This window comes from Temnothorax curvispinosus, unplaced genomic scaffold (assembly GCF_003070985.1).
Source record: "Temnothorax curvispinosus isolate PA1 unplaced genomic scaffold, ASM307098v1 QBEX01014078.1, whole genome shotgun sequence".
Classification (NCBI taxonomy): Eukaryota; Metazoa; Arthropoda; class Insecta; order Hymenoptera; family Formicidae; genus Temnothorax; species Temnothorax curvispinosus.
The window spans coordinates 948,476-963,224 of NW_020223858.1; the positions used below are offsets into that span (position 1 = coordinate 948,476).

Below are 14,749 nucleotides of genomic sequence, written 5' to 3' on the forward strand. Positions count from 1 at the left end.
CTTACAAAATAAAACTGATAAAGAAACACACAGAGAAATTGATTAAAAAAACATATAGATAAATTGAAGACACCTTGATTGATACAAATGTTGGATCTGAAATTCTGAGTTTCTTGAAAATCGTTACTCTTAAAATTGAATTATTCATTTTTAAACTAGTGCGTATGTATGTGTGTGTTTTGTGCACAAAAATAATTGAAATTTAATTAATAATTATTAAATTTACTAATTATATATTTCTTTTATTTCAAAGGAGAAAATCTTTAAAACATAACTTTCGATTTCTGTATAGGAGATGTTAATTTTCCTACAGACAATATTCCTTCCAAAATTACCAATTCAAATGCTTGCGCCATACGGAAGATCGTTTGCGAATGCAAATCGTCAGCTTATATGAGTCAGAATTGTGCGTGCTTTAAGTAGTTATCTATGCGTAAATTATTCTCTTTGATATTGTTCGATGCGGTTATTTAACTGGTGATAATTATGAAAATTATTAATCATTACAACGGATGCGCAGTAGCATTAACATACATATGTAACTAACACTCGTTATTTCCTTATTTATGATAATAAACAGCGGTGTAATATTCAGGATGTATGATCGAATATGAGATACAGGATATAATTTGAAATAAAAAATGTGTTACGAAAGTGTGCAAGATATTATTACTTTACAGGTATTCTTTCTGCAGACAGTAATCGAAATCGTTATAAAAAGTACGTTACAAAATTATTCTCGTGACGATTGCCTAGAAAAAATTGAAATTTTTACTAAAAATGTGTCGGGGACGGAATTCTTTTTAGTTTTCCTTCCCAACGAGATTTCAACGTCTTGTTATTGCAAGCGCATTGCATCATGTCCATCCACCAAGATAAATGCACCTTTCCGATGAGGCCTTCGACTGGTTTAACTATAAACGAAATTATTCGCGGAAGCATTCTGTTCGTCAAATTTCCTGGAAGCGTACGAAATGCGTTCCTAGTCCAAACTCGAGAGACTTTACTTGAGATTTATTTAACCGAAGTGTATATAAATTAGCTGTTCTCTTCTTGCGGGAAGTGAAAAATCCTTGACGTCATCACTCTTGCTCTGACACGAACAGGTTTTAATTGACTATTACAGAAATCCTCGTTATTATGCCGTTCTGATTATGAGCGTAAACTAAAAATAATAATGAGTAATAAAAATACTAATGAGTAATACATTCAGAATGTCTTGTTTGCAAAATGATCTCGATTATACATTTTTTATTAAATTTATTAGGATTTGAGAGAGAAAGAGACTCTCTTCTTTTTCTTTCCGCGCGGTCTTTTCGATTTTAACATAAAATAGTACCGGGATAGACTTTCAATTTGGTTTCTCTTCTCTGTAATTAATCCCGGAAATGCGCGCGGCTGATCGCGGCCCTCCGGTTTCCTGCCGATAGATCGACTCACCGCGAATATTAATCGATCGCCGTTACCGGTCAGAAGATCCATCGCCGTCACATTCGTTTCCGCTCACGAGATCATTTTCGCTAGTTACATTTGCATACTATTCACAATTTCTTCACTTGCCATTCAACTGAACATATATGCATGTGCCATCCAGCGGGAATTTAAATCACGGACATTATCGGTTGTAAATCATTCTACGATATGATCAATTGCTACCGATTCTGCAGAATTTTCGAAACGAGCTTTTCTCTCCGTTCCGCTATCTACGTTGCTCTCTTATTTATTTCATTTTTGTTACGCTCATTTTTGTTTCTAATATTTATTAGTTTTGTTATCATTATTAATTCTGGCTTATCGTTTATATTCACGTGATTTTTATTACTTTCTCATTTCGGCGGAATTAGCCCTGGAAATGTGAATTTTTACATTTCCTGGGCTTAATCGGCGTAATCCAATTAATTTTTCTCAACGCTCTAACAGATATTATTATTGTAGTATTGTGCTTTTTATGTATAATTCTATTGTCGAACTTTGCGACGTTAGGTTTTGTATTTCTTCGCGCATCCTGGGCGGCGTTTGTTGCAGGATAGTAATTAACCGATCTGTCTGCCTCTCTTTCTTTCTGCCTCCCCTCTCCGTCTATCTTCTCACGCACGGCTGACTTCGCGTCGAGGTATGTGCACGTCCGTTTTTTATATTTGCACACGACGGTGACGACGTCGACGCCTTGAAACCTGAGAATTCCGTAAACGGCGAGACGCACGCTTGACGAGCGCGGGAGCCGAGCGGATCGTGTCAAGGATATGCAGGAATGTGCATCCTTCGTCCGCAGGACGTCGGCTGTTATCTTATGCTAATCGCGCGCGGTCGTTCTCGAGGAGATATCACTACGAATTATCGGACTTCTATAATTCCGCGTTTCATTTACTTTTTATCACACCTCCTCACCTTCGTCACCGACGATTATCTAACACGAGAAGAGGAAGTTACCTTCTCCGTCCTCATCAATGCAATTGAAATCAATTCTATCCTGGTGCACCTCCGTGATGTGAATTAAAGCATGAAGAAAGAGAAGGATAAAACGCGATATATTAAAGTCAATGACGATTATCTGACTGACGCTTCAACAATTCAAGCGCGTTAGTCCACATGAACAAGAGATAATATATGTGTCACCGTATTTCATGTAAATTACACAGCTTGCATACCAGCATCGTTGATGTAGTATCGTTGATAATATCGTTGATAGTAAAGCGCGATGAGAGATCGGCTCAATGGAGATTCGATCTACTGACGCGTGACGTTCGATTAATCGGCGCTTACTACTTACACGTTCCCGACGAGCATCCAGGTTACGCGTTGCTCAAGCCTCTCGCATCTGACCGTTGGACAGTCGCAGGCAAATTATAAATCGGACAAACTGTGATTTACCTAATTATCTCGCAACGTCTAATTTTTTTCCGCAGAAACGTCGCGCGTGTACGAATCGCTGATGTTGCACGCCGCTATTCCGCAAAGTGTTCACCTTGCAGTTTTTATTGCAGCCTCATTTTAAATTCTATCTTCGCATATTCCCATTTCTTTCGTATCGATGACTATCGATACGATTAAATTTTTTGCGCGCATAGCTCTGTCTGGTTCGCATAAATAATACCATCCACATTTATTCGAGACAGCGAAAGTGCAGCGTGACGCAGACTATGGGTCTGTTTTTCTGTTGCTAAACTTGCAGTCAGTTTCAGCAATAGAAAACAGAGATCCTATATTTCCCTATTATCTTTGGCGTATCACAAACGCATTTGTTATTTATACATAGGATATCTCCGGAGGGAACGGGGAGAAATCGCGTCGATCGCGTGGAATAATAATCGCAGCCTATTCTTCGCGAGTTTCGGCGCGGCGGCGGCGGGCTCTCTTGCGTCGCTCCTTTTTCCTCCTCCTCCTCCTCCTCCTCATCCTCCTCATTCTCCTCTTCCTCCTTCTTCTCGTAAAGCACGCAACGCCGTTGTCTCGGCCGCCGCGCGCTGCCGGCCCCGAAAGAACTGGTTCTCCCTCGGGGAGGGTGGTTAAACCCGGTGCAATGCGTGCATTTAGTGAAACATCGCGCTGGAATGCAAACACGTGTGTGGTAGGCAGGGGGGAGGGTTGGTGGATGTGCCTGCGTGCATGGGAGCCGTCCGACAGGTGGAGAGGAAGGGAAGGCAGGGGAGGAGAACCGCGCGCGCCGGAATTCGTACGAATTCCTCCCCGGCGCGGCGGCGGGATGTGTTTTATGTACGGCGTGGCGTGATGCACCGGCCGACCTATGAGGATGAGGATCGCCTAGGATATCCCGATATGAATACCGCTGCGTGCTGTATAAGAGGCAGGATGTAGGACGTACGTGTGTCTCGAGTTGAGTTGCTGGCTTTTATGTTCCGTCTGTATCGGAACGCGAATTCGTTTGTCTTACGTAATTGCACGGAATGCTCTCGTTACCCCCCAGGTAGAACAGCAAGTCACAATGAAATCAAAATGACGTCAAAATAATGGCAAAATGACCTAAAAATCGTCATTCTAAGCTAACATTAAGACTACATTCGGAATTTTATTTTATGTATCAAATTTGTTATTTTATATAATAAATTTGTGGTTTCGTCCCGTTAATAAAATCTGGGCGCTGAAGCTGTCTCACATTATCGTCAAATGAATCCGCGTCATATCGGCAGCGACCGTCTTACGCGGATTGATCTTTGCGAATAAGCGCTCGCCGACGAAGAAATCGCGATGGGCAGCGCCGCGAGAACGGAGCACGTGATGTACCGCGTTTCGCTCTGATTCCGATCGCGTGAAAGATCCCGGCATGATTTCGCCTTAGTCGTCGCCTTAGCGTCAGGCGAAAACTGCACGGTCGCCATCGATTTGTTATTCCGGCGACGCGCGGGACGAAAGTGAATCGATCGGCGTCGGGGCTAAGGCCTATTCAAACGGAACAATTTTCAAATCGCGCGAGAATTCCATTAAAACTTGACTGATTATAAAATTTCTCGAGTTTTACTTTTATATTTTGTCGTTTATCACTTTTTATTTGAATAATTCTTTTGATGCATAAATCGGCTATTAATTGCCGAGTTTCGACGGCAACGTACTCTCGTAGAATAAATATTTGTAGTTTGTACTGACAGATATTGCATTTCTAGATTGCGAAAAACACTACAAATGTACGTAAGAGTGATTATGTCGCGATGTTAATAAAAGATAGCGCTTCGCAGGAACGAAATAGTTTTGAGCGCAACGCATTCCTTCTAAATCGCCCTTTAAATTTCATGCGGCTGTTGGCGCACCGCCTCCGCGTCGCACGTGCGTCTTCCGATGACGTGCTGAACTTGTTAATGAAACGCAATCGCCGCGTCGTGGCGAGCGTAGAAGGAGAAAAGAGATCCCGAAACACAAATCACGCGCGCGCGAGAGAATCGCCTCGAGCTGGTTTCACTGCCAAGGTGGATCTACTTGCGACGCGTAGAGATAGACTTCAATGCTAGGAAAGGCGATGTCGAGAATCGAAATGTTTTCTCCGTTCCTGCAGATTTTTCGATAAACGATCTTTCACAGGATTTTTAAATTATAAAAGATAAATTGTGAACAGTAACGAAAAGTAAAATAAAAATCTGTAGCTCATATTTTTATTTTATATATTATATTAATGATATACAAAATAGAAATATTATAAAATAAACTTGTGTGTATGTATTATTTTAGTTTAACAAATCCACTATCTTTCTTTTTGTAAAGACATGTAACCTTATATAAATAAAATTATTACGCGTCGCAAGATATGGCTTGCAGACGTATAGATTTGCAGATGTGTGATTATCATTGCTAAACACGATACCATCAATATACCGAGGTAACATGCGATTTTGAATAATAAGTAATAGACTGCAGTAATCGAAGGAAAAATTGTAATTTCCATACAAATTACACGATTGCTGAGATATCTACCAGAAACGAGAATGTGTTGCAGAAATGAATAATTGTAATGAAGAATAAAAGAAGATACGAAAAATTCGCAAACATATCTTTCACGTTTCGCATTGCTTCTTCAGCTTTCAAATGCAACTTTCAAAATTTTGTGACTTTAAAAAGAACGAGTAATAAAATACACGTCTAAAGCCCCTTGCACAATGCCATCAAGCAACAGGCAATAGGAACAGGGAATAGAAATCAGAAATCATGTAAAAATGCAGAATAAACAGTGACACAGGCAATAGACACAGAGTTTCCGTCACGTTGGAAATTCTGTGCCTATTGCCTGTTGTCAACCTATCATAGCATTCGAATTTTTTAGGTTGTAATTAACGATTTTTTTGTTATTTCCTGTTCCTATTGCCTGTTGCCTGGCATTGTGCAAGGGGCTTAAAGGTCGAATAAGGTAGAATAGAATAAATTTCGGCACAATACTTGAATTCCGGATCCGCTTCTGAGAATTCTAATGTTCGAGGCGAATCGAGCAATTACGATCGTGTCGAGATCGTGGGTCCAACGTCCAACTCCAAATGCCCTCGTAATAGTGATTTCGAATGCAGCCCTTGTACCGTGGTTTAATATTGCGTGGCCCTTGTCGGTTAAGGTCTTTGGAGTCGTAAAAATGATGATGGTTCGCAGCATATTGATTCCGTGTTAAACATGGCGTATTATTTACAGTGTTTATTAGTGCGTGTTAACAATCGCAGATAATAGCTGATTAGAGGTGAGCGGCTTAAAAAGGTATTGTTCAAGGCGATTCTATGCGCGGACATTGAAATTATATAATCGCATGGGAAGGTTACTTGTGAGAAGCTGTGTGTGGGGGAAAATGTTATACTAACATAAAATGCTTTCTGTTTAAATTACAAAGATAATTGGATTATATTCCGAATATTATTTAAGACTTGTATCGAGTTTTTACGTGCTTCGTCTTTTATTGCAGACATTATATGCAAGCATTATTAAATAATGATAATTGTATGATTATAGAGCGCGGGAACGCGAGCGAGATCAGGTAAAATCAACATAAGCTCAAGTTTTATTATAAACTGTGATTGTCTTTAATATAATAAAAGTACTTTGTTCAATTTAACGACTATTTACATGTATATAGTATATATATATTATATATGTACAGTAATTAAGTAAATTTTCACAAAACGCACGAGCGTAAAACGTGTGCCCGGCATCCGGAATCTGAGGATGAGATCCTTCAGAGCGCGACACGCAGAGTGTGTAACCAACCGATTTCACCGACCACGAAGAAGATTTTTCGGTCTTCAGTGCACGAAAGCAAGAAACACAGGTGACACTTATTTGCACTTGTGAAGAAGATGTCTTCGAGCGCGAATCGTCATATCGATCGAATATTCGAAGATGTTTTCGAACAAAAAGCGACAGCGCGGAAAGGAATTTGCGATGATGAGCGATATGTTCAATTGGCAAAATTGCGAGCGACTGAGCGACTGGCGCGGGAGACCTGAGCTTTCAAGACACTGCTATTTATTTCTAAAATTATTCTCTATTGTATTGTTAAGGTTTCCTTGTTAATATGAGTTATACAATTTACATACTTTTTTATTATTGAATTTATGATTTATATATTTACACTTGAAAAGGATCAAAATTAATGATCGAAGCGTCGTAACACCTGAATTTAATAAAAGTAGTCATAATTGGGTCGAATAAAAAAAGTCATTGTTTTCTAAAAGATTCCAGGCTCTTCGCGGATCGCTTCGTCGTTGAATAATTAGCAGTCGACAAATAATAACATTTTAATTTTGCTAATATTGTGAGACAAGCAAGAGGTGTTTATCACAAGTATGATATGTTATTGCCTGTGTTCCTTGTGTTTATGACACGTGTAATTTCGCCACCAAAGGCCAAAGGATCGAGCAAACCGTTGCTAGTTCAAAATTTATTAGCGTTACATAAAGAACGGATAATTATGAAATTAATTAATGTGATGTCAAACAATATAAAAAAACATTTTTTTTTTAATTTTGTCACAAGTTAAATTTCTATATTTCTTCGATTTGATTTATCGTGCAACTTAAATTAATCTTTATTTTAACAATGATTCGATTTAAAGCTTAATCGTAATAAAGCAAATTAAGAAGTTGCTACAAACGAAAGTTACTTCTAAATAACCGTGAAATTTTCCTAAAAATGTTAACATACATATATAATTCATTAAAGCGAACAAACTAATCTTAAAGATTGTGGCTCCGGTTTGACAAATGTTCTAATACAATTGTCGTTGTCGAGTGGAAAGGAAATAATTTTCAGGGACTCCGCGCTCGAACGAAGAACAGCGCATCCTGCGTTACATAATGCATTAATCTCCATCGTGAGTCCCTGTAATCGCTCAATTACGTAAGTAATTTTCGTCGAGGCGATCAATCGACGATGCATCAAATTTCTGTCATTACATATCTACGATCGATGCATACCCAAGTGGCACGTGTGACGACAAGTCGCATTGTCAATTTACAGCCGCGCGTTTAGAAATAAGTATCGATCGTTCTATCATCTAGCTTTCTATTTTAAGACAGTTCGATCGGCTATTAGAAGCTATATTGAGAGCACCAATTAGAATGCAAATAACTGCTCGTAATTTTCAGGTGATAACGAGCGTTGACGGGATCGCGATTAAAACTATAGAAGTCTATTAAAACAAATTAAAAGGAAATCAAATTTTAACTCAATTGACTAATTGTACAAACTCAATTTATACCCAACAATTGTAAAAATTAATTTAAAAAAAACGGTAAAAATTGAAAATTATGGAAAAAAATTTTAAGTAAAAACAAAAGAATGTATTATAGCAATAATGACGTAGATGTAAAAGCAATAAACGGCAAACGGCTTTTGCTTTTGATATAAGCACTTCCTGCTGTTCCCTCCATTTTAGATGCTTTATAAGTGTCGATTATTTTTTTTTTCAAATAATTTTTAATAAAACTGCACGCGGACGCCTGCGTTATTTTTCGAAGATTAAGTTGTCGAACCGCAGCCCGCGACTAATCTAGCACGATAACTCGGCGATTAATCTAAATTCTATGCGACTGACAGGTGGAAAATCGGCAAATTGTACTTACCGCGACAAACGGTGCCGAGGGCCAGCAGGGTGATCCAGGCGGTCATCATTTTGGAGAATGGCCGGGACGTCATCCTTGACAACGGCGGCACATTTATCACTGCGGTTGCGGTGCGGCGAGCTGCGGCGACGACGGGACGGAAGCGTCGGCCGTCGCGACGTCGTACGCCGTAGGTCGTGGAGCACGTGTACTGCCGCCGAGGCGTTTGCTCGCGTGCGATTTGTACTCGCGACTCGCGACGGCGCGACGACGGCGCATGTAAGAACGTCCCCCTCTTCACGAGAGATACGAGCGTTCTCTAGCTGTGTCCGCCTTCCGCAGTGACTCGGATCTCTATCCGGTTCGCTACCTGAAGACCTGTCAGGTGCTCAACTTCACCGGTCGGTCGGACGGTACGCGACGCTCCCGTTCTCCGATAAATCAATCGCCGATCTCGCGGAACGAGTCTTCGGTGGTTGTTCAAACGATTGGCTGCATTGAATGGATAGCATTAAGTTCCGTTCGGATCTTTTTGATGGAATATTGCTACAGTATTCTTTAGAGACGTGCGAACTATTCGAATTGAAATTTCTATAATTCAAATGTGAACTATACGAAAATTTTGAATTTTGATCTAGATCGTTTGAATACGAATTATGTATTTGTTGGCAATTTTATAAAAACATATTTCTCTTTAATAAGCAAAACAGCATGATCGTGTTAATAGGTGCATTTAGTGAGTGCATTCAGTATTACAACTGCTCAATGAGCGGCTAAATAGTAGTCAAAAAGTTTATTTCTTTTTTTTTGGTGTGTGATCCTATCCAATTGTAAGTAAAAGTTTGAACGTATGTAAAAAATAGTAAGCTATATGTGATAGCTTACTATTTAGCTGATAATAAAATAAATTGCATATTTTACTTTATTTTAATTTCTATGTACATAATTGAATAATGTTACTGGATGCTACATTAGAGTATCTTAATAATTTATCTATGATTTTTCGCCTAATTGTTTTAGTTACTGCGACATTCAAAAAAGTATGTTTTATTAGTTCTATGTTAAATATATTTAAATATGTTTTTGCTTTTTACAAATTTATATAATTAATATTCTCTTTCCACATTAAAATATTCTCTTATTATCTATGCGTTAAAATTCAATCTAATAATAATTATATTGTTAATTAAAAATTATATTTCAATGATCCGATTCGATTCGACATCAAAAATCCTTGATTCGCACATCTCTATAGTATTCTTGAAGTTGTATATATTTCATACACGTAAAGTGCTTTGAAATGTCCAAATTTAATTTTAATGGTAGATTCTCCGATAGATACGAAGATTAACTGTTATCTTAAAAAGAAGCTTGAACGGTCTATTCGTTACGATCCTTCAATATTTAATATAAAATGTGATAGTGATTAAATCCAGTATTGTGGGGATTCCGGAGCAACACTTACTAATTAAAGACATTAATAAAGCAGCTTATTGTTAAAATTAAGATTTCGGAGATTTCAAGACAGCATGTATAAATAACAAATTCTTACGCGTTTGTTATCAAAAGTGAAGGCGAGAATGTTTTCGTTTCGTTCCCTTATCTCTCGCGTACTTCATGTAGAATTTTATTTGACCTATCTGCACGATATTTATGTATATAAACTTTTATATGCGAATAATTTTGTATCAAATGTCTGTTCTATGATAACGCTTTAAAATCGTTCCGTCGAAATAGACTTTTACTCGCGTGATGGCGGTGATTTATGGAGCGATCGATGGAAAGAGGGTCAGTACTGTACAATGAATACTCTAATCCTTTGTGTGCGTAACAAGATTAATTATTCTAAACCCCTTTGCTTTGTTCTATGACTTCACTTTATCGCAAAAGGAGCTGGAAATCTTTCTTTAGTCATAATGTATCGTGATAAGTCTTGACATTCTTTCTGTTATTTTATTTAATATTTTATCTACGATACCTTATCTATAAAAAAAGTTATTATTTACATATCGTAATAAAACTCATAAAATTCCATCAAAACAAAAATTAAATTGCAATTAAATTTACAAATTTTATTTATCATTTAAAGTGGCATTTTCCATTCGTTTCCATGTTGCAAAATAATAAAAAAAAGGTTTTTAAATTAGTTTAAAAGTTATGGACTTAATTATACTTTACAATTTGTACGATTTCTCTCTCAACTACTTTACTGACGAAATGAGGACTAGTATATTATTCGCAATTCTATCGTCTATTTATTGGCGTTTAATTAATCGAGATCTCTTAATTCGTTATTTTTTCAATCTTTGCTGGCGGAAAATACGCTCGATATCTACCGCGTCCGATAAATCTCTAGACAAATGGGATCGCGACGGGTATCGGTAGTAATCGCGTTCTTAATACGGGCGGATCTACTCGAGCGTAAAGTAACATGGCTAATTACTGGGTTGCGCTTCTAATTAGCATATAATGGAACGCAAAGCGATCGTAAACAAGCAATCGTCTAAATATAACAGTTTTAAATAAAGCCGCACTTGCGAGTGTATTTCCTTGAACTTTCCATGGCTAACGGAATGCCAATTAGCCAGGCTGATTCATCGGATTATGGATAGTTCACGAGCGAGGGTGGAATATCAGTTTGCATAAATATCCGTGGAATTCCTTTAAAACCGGCCGTTACTTCAGTTCAGATCAGATCGATTTATGTGCATGCTTTCTACTTTTCTTGTTTGTTCAGAATTGTGCGAAGATCTCAAACGATCATAACTCAAACGTGTCATCCAATTTTTTAGATAAAAATAAAATTTTTATACAGAAATTGCCGGGAAATAGTATTTACAATATTGATGTAAACTATTATATGCTGTTGAATAATAATATAATAAAATAATAGTTAAATTATGTTCAAATATTTATTATTATTAGTACTTCTTTGCAATATAAATATTTCTAAAAATTAATAATTGAAACAAAAATTAACAAAAACAAAAACTAGAAAAGAATAATCTGCGTTTTTTTTAAAGAAAACAATTTAATTTCTCGTAAGAAAATTAAAAAGAAAATTAAGCATCAGTAGGTACTTGTGATGAGTTTTTTTTCTGTGAAGTCAAGTTCTCTAACAAAACGTTCGTATTTTCTCACTCATCCTACTGCATTCAAGTGACGATCGTTTGAGATACGCGCATACATCTGATCGCTCACGCACCTCTATTAACGTAATACTGTCACCATTATCGCGTGCGCATACGAATACCGTGCATTAAACGCCATCCGTTCGTGCGTTTTCCTCAGTCTACTTGACGCAAAAGTATCTCCTGCGTAAATCACGCGCGTAATTTTCAATTCGTGGACGTCAGTCGCATTTACGATATTACCACGCCGTATCATTAATTCATCAATATGATCAACGTATAACGTCTTAATCACAACCGTCCCTTAGATGTTCTGCACTTTTCAATATGTACATCACGTTCCGTCTCAAATTCATTAATCGATTAATCGTGATTTCCTATCCACCAAAATTATTAATTAATTAATTATTGGGACGTCCTTTTAAATATTAATCCTAATATTTAAATACTTTCCTAAAGACCGTTCCAAAATATTTCTATAAAAATCGCTAAAAAATGTCTTTTATTTCACAAATAAACTTTTCTAACAATAAGATCTATGATATTGTCTTTCTCCTTATTTAATTTTTCTCTCTCTCAAAAAAGAAAAAGAGAGAGGGCCATAAACTGACAATCGTGACAGTTTCATGATTTCACTACTTTCTTCAAAACATTATTACTACGAAATATCGCTTCTAAAAATTTTATGAAATCTCTCCGTATTTTCGACTTTTTTCAAATTATTTTCATCTTTCTTTACATCGTTAATTAATCGTCTAATCAATTTGACTGGAAACCAATATCACATTATTCGAGTACAATGTTGTATTTTTTATGTTTCCAACATTACTCACTTGTATTTCTTTCTGGTCCTGGAAAGTACCTTTTCTTTCCTCGATTGCAATCGATTAAAAAGTAAAGATTTTTTGCCAATCTTCAGATTGAAATATTCGTTTTGTCAGGTAACGAATATTAGTATTCGCAGAATATCCGTAGCACTCCCGCGGTTCAAACAGCAGAATGCGGATTTCAAACGATGCAATTGTGGATCTCTCGATCCCGTCGGTATCCGAATTACTCATCAATGAGCACACCAGGCGCGACTCCAAAATTTTTAGATTTTATAGATGAAAGAAAACTTAGAAAACACCCGTCCGTCTCCCGCCAAAACTCGAGTGTCCTACTACCGAATACAGGTACTAGACGCGGTGCGTCTGTCACGCAAAGTGTCCGCACTGCGATCGCGTGTAAAACGTAGACCTCGTGCCAGGTACCCCTTGTCACGCACGGTACCCCTTTCCTACCCGGGAAAGACTCGAGTACTCGGAGACACCCGATTCACTACACGCGTACAAGTATTCGCCGGGGGGGGGGGGGGAAGGTGCGTGCCGTACCCCGGTCGCGATCGCGTTTCGCCCGCTTTTCCGCTTCGCGTCGAAATTTTTCCGGGCACCGGGATTTCCGCGGACGACTCGCGGCTCGTCCGCTGGTATCGGAGTATACCGGTGCTATTTCTCGCGGGGTGTCCGCCGCGCGCGCGGAGTGTTGTCGCGTATACTCGCGGAGTGGTGCACCGACTACAACTGTATAGGCGGCTCGACGACGGTCATCGCCGACCGCGCGCAACCAGCGCGACTCCGGCCGGCCGCAAGTGGGGGTCCAACGTTACACCGGGGGTACGTGCGTGCCGTGGGGATCCCGAGGGGGGGCCCCTACCTATCTGCTGACGGCGTCGACGGGGGCCCTACCGAGACTCGTCACCCGTGACTCCACCTCCCACCTGACGGCTCCCACAGATAACCTCCGCCGAAGGGTATACCTCCTCGTGAAAGACGAGCCGCGATAAGGTGTATATCCGCCCGGCGAGGAATTCCTAAAGCGGAGTCCGTTCACGATGCTCCTCTCTTCAATCCATTAAACGGTTTTTACGAGACACGAGTATTCGAGACAGATTGCTTTAACGACTTGCTCATTGTGTGTTTCGAAAAAAATGTCGTACAGCCAGAGAAGATAATGCCTAAATTGGAGTAAAAGAACAGATAAATGTTTTACATAAGATTTAAGGATGTACTGCACCTATTTTCAAAGCGCTACCAAGTGGATAAAAATTTGTGAGAATGTTCTTTTAGTCTTCCTGATGTGCTACAAAAAAAGTAGAAACGAATCCACTAAACGGTTGCTGAGATATAACGATTTTAATTTTCACTGATTTTACACGTATTTTTATGGGAAGATGAGACGATTTTGACGGATAAAACTAAGCTAAAAAAATGTTGAAAGAGCGCTACCAATATTTTGAATTTTTTTGTACATCTAGTATACGAATAGATGAAACTACCTGTCAAGTTTCAATTGTCTTTACTACACCGTTTTAAAGAAATAAATTAATAATTAATGATAATTAATGATAATTAATTATTAATTAATAATTAATAATTAATTATTAATTTTATTAATAATTTGACGTTATAAAGTTGAAATCAGGGCATTTTTACTGCCAAAAGTTTAGGCTCATAAATTACAAAAATCGCAAATAATACTGGAAAAAACATTTGTAAAGTAAAAAATACCTTTGTAGGAGTAAAAATAAGACTCCTACTATCATTTGAGTATCTTACATCTAGATTTACTATGCGTTAGCCGTAGATATTGAAGTATTTCAAATTTCATGCACTTTTGTCTAAGATTGTACCAGTGATACATCCTTAATAGAATATTCGATAAAAATATAATCAAAATAATTTTTATATGAAAGAATTTACTAAATGTTAGAGTACAAATAATATTTGAAGAAGGATAAATGAAAAAATAAAAAATAAGACCCCCATTAAATTTACATTTTTTATATTTACAATAAAGAAGTTACATTTCTGAAAATAGCTGAAATCCCATATTCCAATTTTACTTTGATAAGAAGCTATTCAAAAGTTAGTTTGATTTTTCTGTTCTTATTTCTAATATGATTGAATGATTTCAATATTACTAAACTGACACTTGATTTTATATTTAAATGCATTTAGATATTTTATTATACGCTAGCGACCAGGATTTTTGTCCGAGTGTTGATGAATTTTCGGAATTAATTAAAACATTGAGATACGCGAGTAACGCGAG

The 14,749-nt window shown here is 37.8% G+C and overlaps 1 protein-coding gene across 1 annotated transcript in view; it reads right to left on the reverse strand.

The window, feature by feature from the left end:
- Positions 1-13,203, reverse strand: part of LOC112464279 — a 27,697-nt gene extending 14,494 nt beyond the window's left edge. Inside the window, exons 1-2 of the mRNA XM_025031172.1 lie at positions 12,490-13,203; positions 8,547-9,017 (exon numbers count right to left, since the gene is read on the reverse strand). Coding sequence (XP_024886940.1) covers positions 8,547-8,619 — 73 coding nt within the window. The 5' untranslated portion in view covers positions 8,620-9,017; positions 12,490-13,203. The remainder of the gene's footprint in view (positions 1-8,546; positions 9,018-12,489) is intronic.
- Positions 13,204-14,749: the final 1,546 nt, after the last annotated feature.